We start from the raw sequence: 14,377 nt of genomic DNA, 5'->3' as shown, positions 1-14,377 counted from the left end.
AAATAAATAAATACAACAAAATCAGGGCAAAATATCTCTCTAAACCTCTGTGAGCGTTTGCTGCTGTGGCAGATCTGGAGAAGCCTCTGGAGACATCATAAATGCTCAGCTAGCTCTAATCAGCCCAGATGCTGCCTCTGTCTGTGCTGGTGAGTAAAACAGACTGCGCCTGTTCCGTGGCCTCGACGCCCAATGCCTCAGCACTGCTCACAGCCACCGTCCCTTGTGCCACAGAGCGTGGCTGCCATGGCCAGCCAGGAGTGGCCCACGGCCTGCGCTGACCTGGGAATCCCTCCCAGGAGTGACTGGAAGAGCTCGCCAGCCCTGGCCCCATCTGTGCTGAGGTCTTCATATCCAGTTAGTAACAGAGATGAAAAAGGAATCTGTCCATGTGCTGGCACTGTCTAATTTAATGGTGTGGATGTGATGGCTCATTTCTGTACAGCTGGGCAATGTCTCATGTTCTTAAGTCATTCATATAATGAGTGCACAAAAGTAGGACCAGTTTTGTACCCCTCTCATTGTGGGACTGTTGTTCCAGTTTGTCTTGTTAGCTGCCAGTTTCTGTCTCCTCTGATGGGATTCTGCTCCTCATGCTCTGCACATTAATGTTTGGGTTAGAAAGATGATGGTGGCTATGAAAAGAGCCACTACCTAGAAGCTTTCATACTGTTTGTAATAGCTTCGAATGCTACAAGGCAATGACATAAATTCTTCCTGCAGAGCCTTGACAAACCCCTCCTAAAATTTTAGAAGGTGATGATGCTCTATCTGGTGCATGTTAGTCCCTTGCAACTTTCCTCCTTCTGAAGTGTTACATTGCTCTGCTTTACCAGGAATGCCATGATAACATTGTTCTACCTGCTAATTCATTTTACAAATCTCTAAGGAACCATCTGTTTCATATAATTTCTGAGTAGAGAAGCCAGTTAAATCCTCTGCTGAACTGCTTCCTAAAACTGATGTTTTCTCTAGAGAACCAAGTAACCTGCTACCTGAAAGGATATAATCACAGCCTTGTTTTCAAAACTCCCTCTATCATCGCTTACAAGCAATCACAGGAAAAAGATTGGTGTGTTATCTTATGCATTGCTTTATCACTGTGCCCCTGTCACTGATGTTTGTGCTGGACAGGACACTTGCGTCTCAGGAGACCTTCCTTCCTTCCTAGCATATCCTCACTCACATGTTTTTTAGCAAGTACTTTGTACAGATTCTCATTAGCACAGGTTTGAATAAATGGGTATATTTTGGAGTTTGTGGTCAAGAATAAATTCTCAGCTGTGTTTCTATTTGTTTCTAGGGAATGAGAATATAATTGCTAGCAGAAATACAAAAATTTAATAGTCATAGAGAATAATGGGTTGGTCCCTCCATGAGGAATTCAGGCCTTCATTTCCACTGGAGAACAGTTATCATTAAATTGGCCTAAGACTTTTTCCTGATAGATGTTTTCTCCTCTTCCCTAGTGCTATTTTGGGAGAGCAGGAACAGGAGGTGATAAAGCAGCTGGACACATATAAACATCTCAGTGATATTTGCAGTGATTTTCTAAGGGGAACTGAGCAGACTTTCCACTTCAAACAGCGGTTAAAGAAGATGACATTGAAAAAAATACCAGTCCATTCAGATACTTGGTAGTTAAAGAAGCAGTTAAGAACAGCGGCTAAAGAAGATGACATTGAAAAAATAACAGTGCATTCAGATACTTGGGGTTGTTGAGGCAGAAGTGTCCTCCAAACCCTGCAGACCACAGCAGAGCTGCCACTACATCTGCTTGAGCTGCAGACCAGCTGTGCGGTGCCACCTCAGATGCCTCTTGTCTTGCTTTGAGCTGATGCCCCTGCATGTTCTGCCCTGAGCTAGCAGACCAACATCTAGTCTGTCTTAAGCCTTGAGACACACAGCTGCAAGAGAATTTTGGCTGGGACCTTGCAAAATATAATTACTTTACATTTGAATTTATAGTAGCCCTTATGTGCGTCCCTGTGTTGCAGTTTACAGAGGTCCTCAGGGGCTTTGGGGTATTTAGATCCATAACTTGAATTTATCACAATTGAAGAGAGTGATAGATAATTTATGTTCAAATGCAGCTAGATCTTCTATAAGTTTTTCTAAAAGAATGAAAGATGTTGAATACGATGTGTTTCTGCTGGAGAAAATAGCAGGCAAACACTGACATACAAAACAGCTGCAATCTACAGAGAATACACTTTCTTTCTTTAATATAAATCTATCTGTGCACTTCCTTGTTTGGTACATAAGTCTCTAGCTTCTATAGCTCCTGCCTGCGTAGAGACACATTGCGTAGCTGCCTATGACAAAAGACAGTACAAACAATTCATTAAAATAGTAACAGCCTCGTTAACCTGTTTCCTGCTTTCCCTCCAGTAACTCAGGTATCTGCCAGCCGATTTCAGCCAGCTCTGACAAAGAAGATATCTCTGCATTTTGTGAAAACAGGAGAAGAAAGAATCAAGACCACATTGCCCTGAGATAAAGGCAAGTGTAACTCAGATACTGCACGTATTTGGGTGATGATAAATGGGGAAATGGATGCCACAAATTTCTTGCACAATAATAAAGGACAATTCTGTTTAGAATTTGATCCTCGATGCTGGCATATATCCCTGTGCTTCCATCCAATAGCTTAGTGTAAATAGGTATGTTTGCACACAGGAACTCTGTGTAAGCGCTCTAAAAAGCCTGGATACAGCATCCATCTGGTTATGGGTAGATGGTGGCTTACATTGAGGAAAATTTCAAAATAAAATGCCAGATCGATCTGAAAAGCTAAAAAAAAGTTTAGTTATGCAGGCATGGATTTAATGTTGGGTGGCTAATGAATCTGAAAATACCTCCAATATCAGTGCCTTCTGTCTGTGCCACATCCATCTTGGTGGTGAGGCTTTGGGTGCCCACTTCTGCTTTCCAGTATTCAAATCTGTCCCTGGGCAACATCATACCTTGAATCCCTTTAACGTTTTTTACTTCTAATTGAGCAATACCTGGTAAATGGCACTAAAATGTGTCAAATTGGGATTTATATCCCAGTCTGTCTTGAGGCTACTGAAACCGTGGCAGCCTGTCATTTTTAATAATACACTTGAAGAAGAGATTGTGAATGTATATATAGATTTGCATCGCACCTAAAATCAATCAAAAGTACCTATCAATGTCCATCAAATAAATAATATGCTTTACAAAACTAAACAGAGAAAAATCATTTATATGGAAGGGTTGTGATGCTATCAAAAGGAACAGGATATTTATGTGATTAAAAACAATACAGATTTTAATCTCTCCCCCCCACACTCCCCAACAAGTTTTTGTAGGTGTCACCTTTGAACACTGTTTTGGATAGATACCTTAAATAGAAACAGAACTAGATGAAATAGTTAAGGCTAAGTTCTAAGCTAGGGCAGAGTATCTTCAAAGGAGCTTTTAATTGTCACCTCAGCACAGCTGTGCTGCCCTTGGCATTGGCCTGGAAGATGCCGTGAATTAAATTAATCTCTAAAATCCATTTTTTTTTTTCCCGCTGGTTTTGATGAGTGTGCATGAGAGGGCAGATTTGGCCCTCTACTGGCATATGGAGAAATAGCCTTTTCCTGTCAATGCCGTGGGTATCAGCAACAACCCCATCTAGGCAGGGAATATCAGCAATATTTATTCAGTTGATTTACAGGAGCCACCCTAATCGCTCAGCTTGGAGGGCATTTCCAACACACCTACCTCTGTGAAGATGCCACAGGCTGAGACATAGTTCAAAGTACAGTCTGAAAGATGTTGCTGCCAAAATAGGAGTGTACCCTGAGCTCTAAAACAGGATACTGTGTAGCTCGTGGAGATAGCTGGCCACTGAATCACTTCTTCCTGCCATTTCTATGATTTCCCAGGATATTTTGCATGGCAGACAAGTTGGCTTAGTTGATGACACTGGCTAGGATTTAATATCAAAGTAGTAGTTACTTTGGCACAACAAAAAAATTGCTCCTGTAAAGGAACTGTAGAAACGCCTCCCTGTGCCTGCTCAGGCCACGTTCCTGGTTTCAGTCCTGCTCCACCATCAGGGATTCAGAGAACGCAGCCAACTGCACTGCCGAGTCACCCAGTACTCTGTCTGCATACAATCTCAAATGAGGATCTCTGAAGTGATAAGAAGACAGAATCCCTGGTATGTATCTAGATTAGTCCCTGCATACACATTTTCCCTGTACATGGTCAACTAAGAACAACATTTTCAGGTGCCTCAGAAATGATACGTGGCAAATTTTCCTATTCTGAATAGCCAGTGGCTAGGACTGATTAACGACATTAACTTGCTAGTTACATTTGTATTCACTTACTAATACATTGGATAACACACAGTACTGTAGGAGTAGCAGAAATGTGGCCCAATTACTCATTTTAATTCATTTTAAGTTTTTGATGTTTGCGTCAGACTTTTGACTTTCTGCATCCACTCTAAATCAAAACATTGTATTATTAAGTCCTCTGAAAATTCACCACAAATCAGTTTACAGATGACATTGATGTCTTATTGCTATTCATTCCTCCTAGATCATTTCTAACAATTCATTTTTTATATTCGTGCTGTGCTGAAATATGGTTCACACCAGTATCTGTCCTTTTAGTAATCAGCAAAGCAAAGCTTGGCAGTTGTCATATATTGTACTCTTGAGAAAAATGCTAGTGGTATTCTGAACTGATAGAACAGCATGGAATCACAACTACCTGGCAGAGAAACCACTTAACTGATTTCAATTCCTGGTTCTGCCTTTTCTCCCTCCCTATTTTAGCTTAGAAACTGCCAAATGTTGCCATTATTTTTTGACGCATAGAAGGAGCCAGTTATTTATAAAGGTATTAATGTAAACGTGATTGCTTTCATTTTAATGTCCCCTATGAGAAGGCAGAATTATGGATGGTAGCAAGTTCCTTTCATTTAGGTTCCCTGAACTAGACCTTGGCCAGCAGCCCCGGAGTGGTTCATTTCCACAGAGATTCACATGAGGTAGAAGGGACTTTCTCATCTTAAAAAGAGATCTTAAACAAAACTTCACGTGCTGTAAAACAGTTTAAGTCCTTGAGCGTGACTAAAATGATTAGTAACACATGGCATTACTAACATGACAAGGTTTAATTAACTGTCAGGGATTCACTTGGTGTCTAAAGCAAATGCTGCTATTTAGCACGTTATTAGGAAGAAAAAAATGGCAAAGAATGGGTAAAAAAATCAATGCTCTTATGCTACACGGTTACAGAATTCCCAAAGGGACCTTAACATCCCACCAAAGAGGTACTTGGGGCACAGGTACCAAGAACTAAGCAGTGTGAGGCAGAAGATGCCAGGACTGGTGCTCCAGGGGTATTCAGGTACTTCAGAACACAGATGGGACAGCACTGATGCAACCTCTACAACCACAAGTGACATCCTGCTAATATCTTTCAAAGTTTTAATTTTATTTAGGAGATCTGGCTGCTCTCTTAAGGCTTGACTGCCCTCCTAACACCCTTTTAAAAAGATGTGTGTAATTTTGACTCTTGTTCACTGTGGATGTAAGTCATCTTTTTACAGCAGTGGTTTGAAACCATATCAAAACCCTTTTTTATCTGCTCATTGTTTTCTTCGGATCAGTTCCATAGAACCCTTCAATGTACAGCATAATCACAGCTAACTCTTGTCTAAGAAGTTCTCTGGCTGCTGTTTCAGTTGGTTCATTGCCCTGAAAACAGAAGTTTCTGCCTGTATGAAACACACCTCCATTCTGAACACACCAGAAAACAGTACCAAAACAGTGAACGCAAATATGCTGCCAGCAAAATCAAATCCTCACTGAAGCCTTAGCAAAGAACTATTTTTTGAAAGCATCAAATTGCAGTCTTTTGCTTGAAGGAGAACTTTGATACCACTATTTTAGAAATGCCTCTAAAACAGATCAAAGAACTAGAGCAAATCCTTTTCACATAGCTTGACAGAAGACCATCACTGTTTGAAACCAGCAGGATACCATTTGTGAGTGCAAACTCTACCCCAAAAGTGCAAAAAACTACCCCATTACTAATGTAACATCCCAGACCCTTAGTACTTCCCATGCTGTTAATAATCTGGTATTTACTTCTTCCTATACAGCACACAAACATGTAAATCCTTCAAGCTGTTAAAGGTATTAAAAATTCTAGAACTCCTGACTTCAACTCACTGGCAATTTCCATGTCATTTTGACCTTCATAATATATCATGGCGTAAATTTTATATAATCTGAAATATTTCAGAGTTTACATAAACAGCAGAGTCAGTAAAACTTGATTATCAAAATCAAACACCTCCAAGCCTTGCTGTTTAAAAAGGAAAGTGTACAAGTTCCTTTGAAATTTGGACCAGAGCTGGAAGTGCACCGTCCTTCAGTAAGCAACGATATTCCCATACTGTCATTTCTGTTACGAAGCTTACATCAACTGTGATGTACATGCACACGAAGCACCGGCCCACAGTGGGAAATCCACAGCAAATTCCCAACATCTTGTGCAGTTTCCAGTAGAAATCTCATTTGTTAGGATGCCACAAAAAGAAAATCATTTTCGATAACCTTTTGTTAGTCTCACTTGTTCTCATATTGGCTATTCTCTAAGTCACAAAGCTGCTTCATCTGCATTGTTCTATATTACAGAAGACTGAATAAAAGAAGAGATCTGTCTATACAGATTAACCAACAGCATATTCAAATCACCTTTTTAGGTAGTCCCAAATACAGCAAACAACATAAAATCCATTATGGAAAAATGTCCAAATGACTATTTCCAAAAGTGCTAACAAACTCTACCACATTCAAGATATTTTATTTATAAAATAATTTTAATAAATTTATGTGTAATCCTCCCTTACGTGTAATCATGAGGATCAGTTTGAATTAGAAATGCTGTCCAAATGCCACCTCTCTCTGAATGCCAATTTTGGAAAAAAAAGATTTCTAAGAAATGAAAACATTTTTTTCTGAATTCTAAAATTTCACTCTATTCCATATTTTTAGTAAGTATATTCCTTTTTTTTTTTAATAAATGTAAGTGAAAAGAATGAATTAGCATTTAAATTCTGCAATGCAGGAAATCAGCATCATGTATGTGAAATGCTAACAATATCACGAGATCGTTAAATTATCATGAATGATGCTTGGGATATAAGTCTATTTTCCTTCTTTAGAAACGCTAACTTCCTGCATTTTTTCATGTTATGCACTGACATGTAGTAGTTTCAATTAAACAGTTTCAATTAATTTTCTTTTTGGCCATCTTAAGCTACATTTTTAGAATAGCAGCTTTAAAATCCCATGTAGGATGTACACCAAATATAGTTATTAATGTGCAGTTTTTACAGAGGAGATGCTACTCTTCTGGATTGAAGAATTTCAAGTAACAAACAGGTCAAATGAAAATGACGGATGCGTTAGAAGACATCTCTGATTGCTCTTTCCAGTACTGATGAAACTGGGATTTGCACAAGATTACATTGTTGTTCTGCCTCAAAGCTGACAGAGATAAAAGTATTAATGTTTCAGAAATATAACAAAATGTTTGTAAGTCGGTTAACTTCTTGCTTTTATCCCAGAGGATGCCAGAACACATACCTTTCTTCCCCCTGTGTTTATGCGAAGCGGAGTGAGGAAGGGATCAAAAATCATATGGCTGGTTTCAATATTGACAGGTGACTGTCTTTTCCCCACAGAGCAAAGATTCCAAGCTGAGTTCACCAAACCCCAAAAGGAAGGAACTGCAAAATACCAAAAAAGAAGAAAAATGCAAATTTAAGAAAAGTCTGGAAGGAGAAATATCAGCAAGGTTTTATTAAACTTGTCATATGGTCTCTGTGCTCACTGAAACTGAAAACACAGATATGTAAATCAAGTTAATCAATGTAATACATTATACACAAAGACCAAAACATATTATTTCATATATTCTCATATTAGCATATTTTTTTCTATCTTGAAGAAACCTACGTATAATAGAAGATTCAATTATAAATAGCTCCTTTGTTATTAGTATCATAGAATATTTACTTAGCAGTGCATATGTGACTCATTTGTCCTTAGGCTAACTTTACATGCATACCATGTATACTTGGATAGGAAACATTCCCTTTCTACACAACTTCTAAATAATTCTCATGTTTAGTGAAATTCTTTTAAAAATAAAAGATTTTGTACCTTGATTGACAAAGCTAGAAGAATGTTGTGTGTGCGAGTCTATACTGCTTCCCATCAGATACCTGCAGGGTGAAGGGTCATATGGCATCTCAGCTGCAGTTTCCGAGTATAGACAAGCCTCTCTTTGGATGATCAAAATATATCTGACTAAATGACTGAAGAGCAACTCAAAAGACATATGAAGGACAGACCAGTTTTTTCATGCATCCTTTGCTCCTACTGAAGTTTATAATGAGGCAACTTTGGCTTTGTCATAAATTCTCTACAGTTTGTGTAGCAGGTGGAAATTTACAGGTCCTAATGTTGATGCCCTTCTTGAAGTGTTCAGATTTTGTTTTACATTTTTCATAGCATTTCAAAGCATTTTTCTGATCTCCAAACTGCATGTGATAAAGGTTACAAACCTAGAGTGGAGGAAAGAGCATGAGGCTGAGCTCATAGGGCACAAACACAGGTGTTTTGCCTAGAGGGTGGAGTTGAAAAGAACCCATCAGGAGCCTATAAGAAGCCCTGTGGAGGCTAGTGCCTATGTTGTATGCAGGGTATTGTGGTGTAGGTGCTTTCCTCTGAAGTCTGGCTTCTCTTGTGGAAAGTGTATATGTTGTTGCTTTGAGGTGACCACCACATTTGTAGTAGACTCAGCTCATTGGGAATGTTCTTTGGAGGAAAAATACCTCCTGAGTAGCGTTTAGGAAAATGCCGTATCTTGGTGAGTGCTTTCCTATCACCTTATTGAACAGCTCAGTTCTTCTCCTCAAATTTAGGTATGCTTAGATGTAAAATTTGGATTGGGTTAATGCCAGCTTGGTGTATAAGCTTTTCTACAAAAGTAAAAGATTATCTTTAAGTTTCTTCAGACTGCTGCTTGCACAGCAAACTCCAGCACAAGTATCTACAGAGCATTGATGGAAAATGTTTTGCAAATGTTGAGCATCTGCCTATTCCAGTAGTTCACTAGCTATAATGCACAGATGTTACTTCTTATATAACAACTGAAAATCTTTTTTTTTTTTTCCTCTTTCAGCTAAAATGTTTTTCTTGGTCTGATTCTCTGCCTGTGCATTTCCAGATGATGTTTAAGCATGTGAGCCCTGAAAACAGCCCTGAAGGAGTCCAAGTGGCTCTACTGAAAATTTCTTGGGCCCAAATATTGTAGATATTGGTACAAACTTACAGAATTGTTGAGCAAGCTTAGTTTAAAAAAATAAACTAGATGTGGTAAGTGCAGTAAAATGGGAACAAATGGCAGTCAACCTCCTTCAGCTTTGTATTACAAAGAGTTTATGATGTAACTGGGATTGCCCCAGAAGAGGTGCAGTGGAAAACAGCTGCTGTGAATTGATGTTTCATGATGTTCCTCTTGCCTTTGCCAGGGTGACACAGGTCCCCCCAGCAGCCCGTGGCCGGGAAGTCAGACACGTGGAGCTCTGCACTGCGATGCTGCACCGTAAAGGGCAGCCCTGTCACCCTGAAACGTGAGTCTGTTGCAGTCTCTTTCTTTATAAATGCTTGGATTCCCTCCTGAGAATCTTTCTAGTACATGCTTGGTGCTGGCTTTGTTGTGTACGACTGGACAAAAAGAAAGGGGGGCAATGGCCAACTTGCCCCTGTGCTCAGAAAGTTTCTGCTTCTGCTCCAGCTGAAGGTTAATTATGGAAGACTCACCCAAGACTGCACACCTAAGTTAATTAGTGGATGGGGATATTATGGGATATTATGCAATATTAATGTCTGATTATCTGTAATTAAGGAAATTAGTGTTGCTGCCTAGATGCTCAAAGTAATAGAAAAGTATTAAAAAATGTAATTAAAAAATCTAAGGAAGTTCAAGTAGAAAACAAAAAGTCTCCAACACAAATATCAGGTTAGCTGGTTCTTCTGAAGAAAGCAATAGTCAAATCTAGGAGAAATAGGAAAGTATTCATTATTCTGCTATTTCTGACTCACTGAAAGACAAAGTTCTATCAGGAGTAAAATCATTAAGGAAATAGTATTTTCTCCCCCACAACCACGTGCACTGTATTTCCATAGAAATCTAGTCAGCTGTGAACAGAAATATTCAGTATATTTGTGAGGACCTTTCAGGTATTTTAGGTGGTGCTGTACAGGAGCTACTCTTCCAGTTTGCATGCAGCCTATGCTGTGGCTTGCAATCTCATATAACAGCTTCTCTAGGCCCTGAACATTCTGCCAAAGTGTCTGTAGATTGATCGCATCATCTCTGTTTTGTCTGTATATCCCTGTAAACATATTGCTCAAGAGCTGGTTTATCACAAATATTACCCACAAAGTGAGAAGTTTTTGCCTGTCCAATGTCCTTGTTTTTTCAAATGCATAAAAGAGCAGTATCCACAGAGGCAGCCGGTTGATCAAGTTGCGAAAGGAGCACATAAGAGACAATGTTGTAGCAGCGAAGCTAAATCAGTTCTTAACCATTCTGTGATTCTGAGATTAAGGTTGGGAGGGACACCTAGAGATCATCTGGTCCAACCCTAAAACTTTACAAGGGTGTTGAGAGAGGGTCTTGCACAAGAGGTTCTTTATGGGGAGTGAGTCTGAGGAACCATCTTAAACTCAAGCATCAGAAAACAGCCTTTTGGTAGAAACTGGTAAAACAAAAAATCATCAGGCTGAGTCACAATTCTTCGATGAATGCTACAGTAACTTGAATTGCTAAAATCATCACTTGGAATCTGTATCAATCTGAGAGATTGGAGTGTGATCTGATTCTTAAAGAGCCTTAAAGAGTGCTCCAGGGAATAAGTCACAAATCTGTACAAGTACAGACATTTTTCTGGAAGTATAATAGGAATTAGTAGACACTTGAATAAATATGAAATCAAGGGGAAAGGGTTAACACATATTTTCAAAGAGAAGTTATACTTCAAAAATACTCAATTTCTTTGGAAAAAAAATCACCAAGCATGTGAATTAAAGGTGAGCTGACTGATGAGTGTTCTGGGATCTCCCAAAAATGCTGATAGATGAGCATAGGTCTCCTGAGTCAGGTGAGAAGGCCAAGTAAAGGGTGAGAAATGCCTGGCCTGACTGCACACTGGAGGCAAGACAAGCAGCAGAATCCCATGGGGATCTATTCTAGGAGCTTTGTATTCCCATTGATCATCATCCAGGAAAGAGTGTTCAAAACAAAGTGCTGAAGCGCACAGGTGACAACTTGTCAGGGTAATCATGCTAAAAACTAATTGCAGAGTTGCAGAAAGATCTCATGGCAATAAAGCAGCAAATGAAATTTGGTATTGAAAAATGTGCAGTGAAGTGTAGGCTCAAATTATACCTATGTGACTGTGGACTTCAATAACTATCAGCTGTGGAAAGAGATCCAGAACTCGCTGGATAGAACTGATTTCCCACCTTTCCTGCTGAGAACTATGTTCAACAGAGGTCAGAGAAAGAAAAGGCTAGAAATTATTGGGGTGGGGTAAAGAAAAAGGCCAACTAGCCATTTGTCCTGATTTCTGTTATAGCTGTGGTGGTTTTATCTTGGTGAAGATACTTCAGAAAAGATGCAGAGGAAGGCAGACAGGGTGACTGTAGGTAAGGAAGGCATAAAAGAAGACTAAATGCTAAGTGAGAGAGGGCTGGACGAGAGTGAAGTTGTTTCTGAGACTGTTAGCTTCCTCTGAAGTTTGCTCAGCTTTCAAGAGCACAGATTTTCACAACTTGCATTGAAGTTGTGTTGGTCAAGCTCATGAGCTGAAATAAAAGGCAGCTTATTCATACAGCAGATCCTTGTTTATGTATTTAAGCTCTGACATCAGTCTGGGCAGCAGCATAAAACACAATCAGATTGTATTTGTGCAGCAATTATTCTTGCCCTGTGTAATTACTGGTCTCTCGGATAAAATCTCAAGCTACTTTATTGAAGCTGGGAATTTAAACCACAGAGAGAAGCAGCTATCTATGTACATCAATAAAGCAGTCCATTAATTATTTCCACCTACTCAACTTGAAGAAAATTACCATACTAATGCCTCTGGATAACCACATGACCTGCTCTGCTTCTACATAAAAGCCAAATGTAAAGTCATAAAGGCTTGCAGAGATAAATCAGGCATGCCAGGGAAATGGCAGGGTAGAGAATGGCATTCGTGTAAGTAATTGGTCACAGAAATCTTCAGATTGCGGGAATATTAGGCAGGATCACAGTGGCTCCAGATGTGTGAACTTAGAATATTCTGTTTTCCTCTTAACAAGTGAGAAGTTGATAGCTGAAATATATTCCCAAGAAAAAGAAAGTGATATGAATTACCATTCAAAAGATGATAGAATATTAAACATTTTTTTGGGGGCCAGCAAATCTTGCAACATATCAAAAAGGGAAGGTAGTGCAGAACTGTAACTGCATTATGTCCTATACTGCCTGGGACAGTGGTCTGCTCAAGCATCAGAGTCCCTTGCATGGAGGATTCTTAGAGACAGGGAAAGTTCAGCTGTACTGGCTAAAGGAAAGAAAGCAAAGCAAAAAAGGGGAAATGGGGAAAGGAGGAGTTCAAATCCTGAAATACACCTTTAAAAAATGTATTTTCTGCAGTACCTTTAATGCAAACACCCTGCAATACTCTTCAGTTTATCCTTTAATTATGCAGAAGTTAGCAGCTATAATTTAAACAATTTCTTTAAGAATATTACCTGAGGGGGAAAAAAAAAATGTGGCAATTGCAATTAGTGGCCTTTAACCTTGCAAAGCTTGTGTTTATTTTTCTTCTACCCACTTGGGATACCAGTGCAGGAAACACTGCCATTTATTTTATAACACTGATTAAAACAGACTTTTACAACAAACTAAATATTCCTTTATATATTAATTATAGGGTAAAGACCAGTTATATAACAGTATTTTAAATAGATTCTCTACCACACTGTAGTCAGTTAACACATATACTAACCCATACAGTCTACCGTTGTTTCCCTCAAATTTAGGTCAGCAGCTTATATGGTACTTACAGAGGCTTTTGCTCATGTATTTCTTTTTGTACTGTTATGGCAGGAGTAGGGTGGTATAGATAAATGGGGAGAGTATAGGCAGAGGTCTATCCAGACCCAAAACTGGAAAATGTTTCTATGGCTGTTACTACTGGTTTGAAAGCTTTAATGCATCTTTATTACTCCAATGATCTGTAATCTTGGGGAAAGCTGTCTTTCTGTTGCAAGAATCAGCATAATTATGTCCCAGAATGGAAGTGACGCTGCTGAGGGAAGTCATTTGGTTCCAGGTTTAGGAGAAACAGAGAGGTGGAGTGGACTTGGAGCATTTGTCTTGCTAGGACCAGTGCCTCCTTTATGGGCTCAGGCAGCCTTGGAAGGGCTGCTGGTCCAGGGAACCACCCGCAGCGAGATCCTGCTGTGCTGGAACCTCTCATGAAGGTCGGTCAGTCTCTCAGCCCGCGATTCCCCCCCAGGGATGAGCCCCTTCCTTAGGGAGCAGCCTGGCAAACACAGCTGGGAGTCTTTGCTTGAGAGGCAGAAGGGAAGGAGAGTTTGGCCTGGCTTTGAATAGAGACTGGAAGGGGAAAAGCTGCAATGCAAAAAAATGTAGCTGCCAGTGAAGAGCAGTTTGCAAACTTAAGAAGTTAGGATTTGAGCTCTGTGACATTTAAAAATAACCTGTTCTCTTCACATTTCATCTTTTCTCTGTTTTTGTTTCTGTGTTGTGCAGTCTGTAAAATTGGTATCTTGAGACTTTGGCTGTTACTATTAAATGAGTGGCTGTACTGAGGCAAGGCGAGATCAGGGTTTTATAGAAGACTTGGGAGGAATGTGCAGAAAGAGTGAACAAATGTAAAGAATGAGAAAGTTCAGTAATTTGAAACTTCTGTTGCTTTAAGGAAACGGGAAAGACTGCTTATCTAGCAGATAACTTGAGCTTTCTTCTGCGGATTCAGCTTTATTTTAATGTCTTTGGGATATTATTGATCCTTTTGCTGAAAAATATAAGTGAGGGAACGAACATAAAATGCTACACAACACAGCATATTTACAGTACCAAAAGTGCTCTTTCTGGAGCTTGGATATCCCAGTGCTTCACAGTAACCAGGTTGTTTAAAAAAAAGTGAAATAATGTAACTGTCAGGTAGGAAGGTGAGAGCTGACTGTTGGTTGCCCAGGGTCAGTATGTGCCTGTGTCACCAGTGGGGTGCAGGTTCAGGTCC

General features: G+C 39.6%; 1 protein-coding gene and 1 long non-coding RNA gene across 2 annotated transcripts in view; one reads left to right on the top strand and one right to left on the bottom strand.

Moving 5' to 3' along the window:
- The window catches only part of CA10 (carbonic anhydrase 10), a 147,783-nt gene that overhangs the window by 82,668 nt on the left and 50,738 nt on the right, over positions 1 to 14,377 (bottom strand). Inside the window, exon 4 of the mRNA XM_026046751.1 lies at positions 7,629 to 7,771. Coding sequence (XP_025902536.1) covers positions 7,629 to 7,771 — 143 coding nt within the window. The remainder of the gene's footprint in view (positions 1 to 7,628; positions 7,772 to 14,377) is intronic.
- On the top strand, positions 8,874 to 9,633 carry LOC112953654. Its single transcript, XR_003250593.1, has 2 exons — positions 8,874 to 8,916; positions 9,581 to 9,633. It is a non-coding gene; the product is annotated as an uncharacterized LOC112953654 (long non-coding RNA).

The sequence above is a fragment of the Nothoprocta perdicaria genome, unplaced genomic scaffold (genome assembly GCF_003342845.1).
Source record: "Nothoprocta perdicaria isolate Ctin4 unplaced genomic scaffold, notPer1 scaffold_46, whole genome shotgun sequence".
NCBI classification, from domain to species: domain Eukaryota; kingdom Metazoa; phylum Chordata; class Aves; order Tinamiformes; family Tinamidae; genus Nothoprocta; species Nothoprocta perdicaria.
This window is presented reverse-complemented; position numbering and strand designations above follow the sequence as displayed.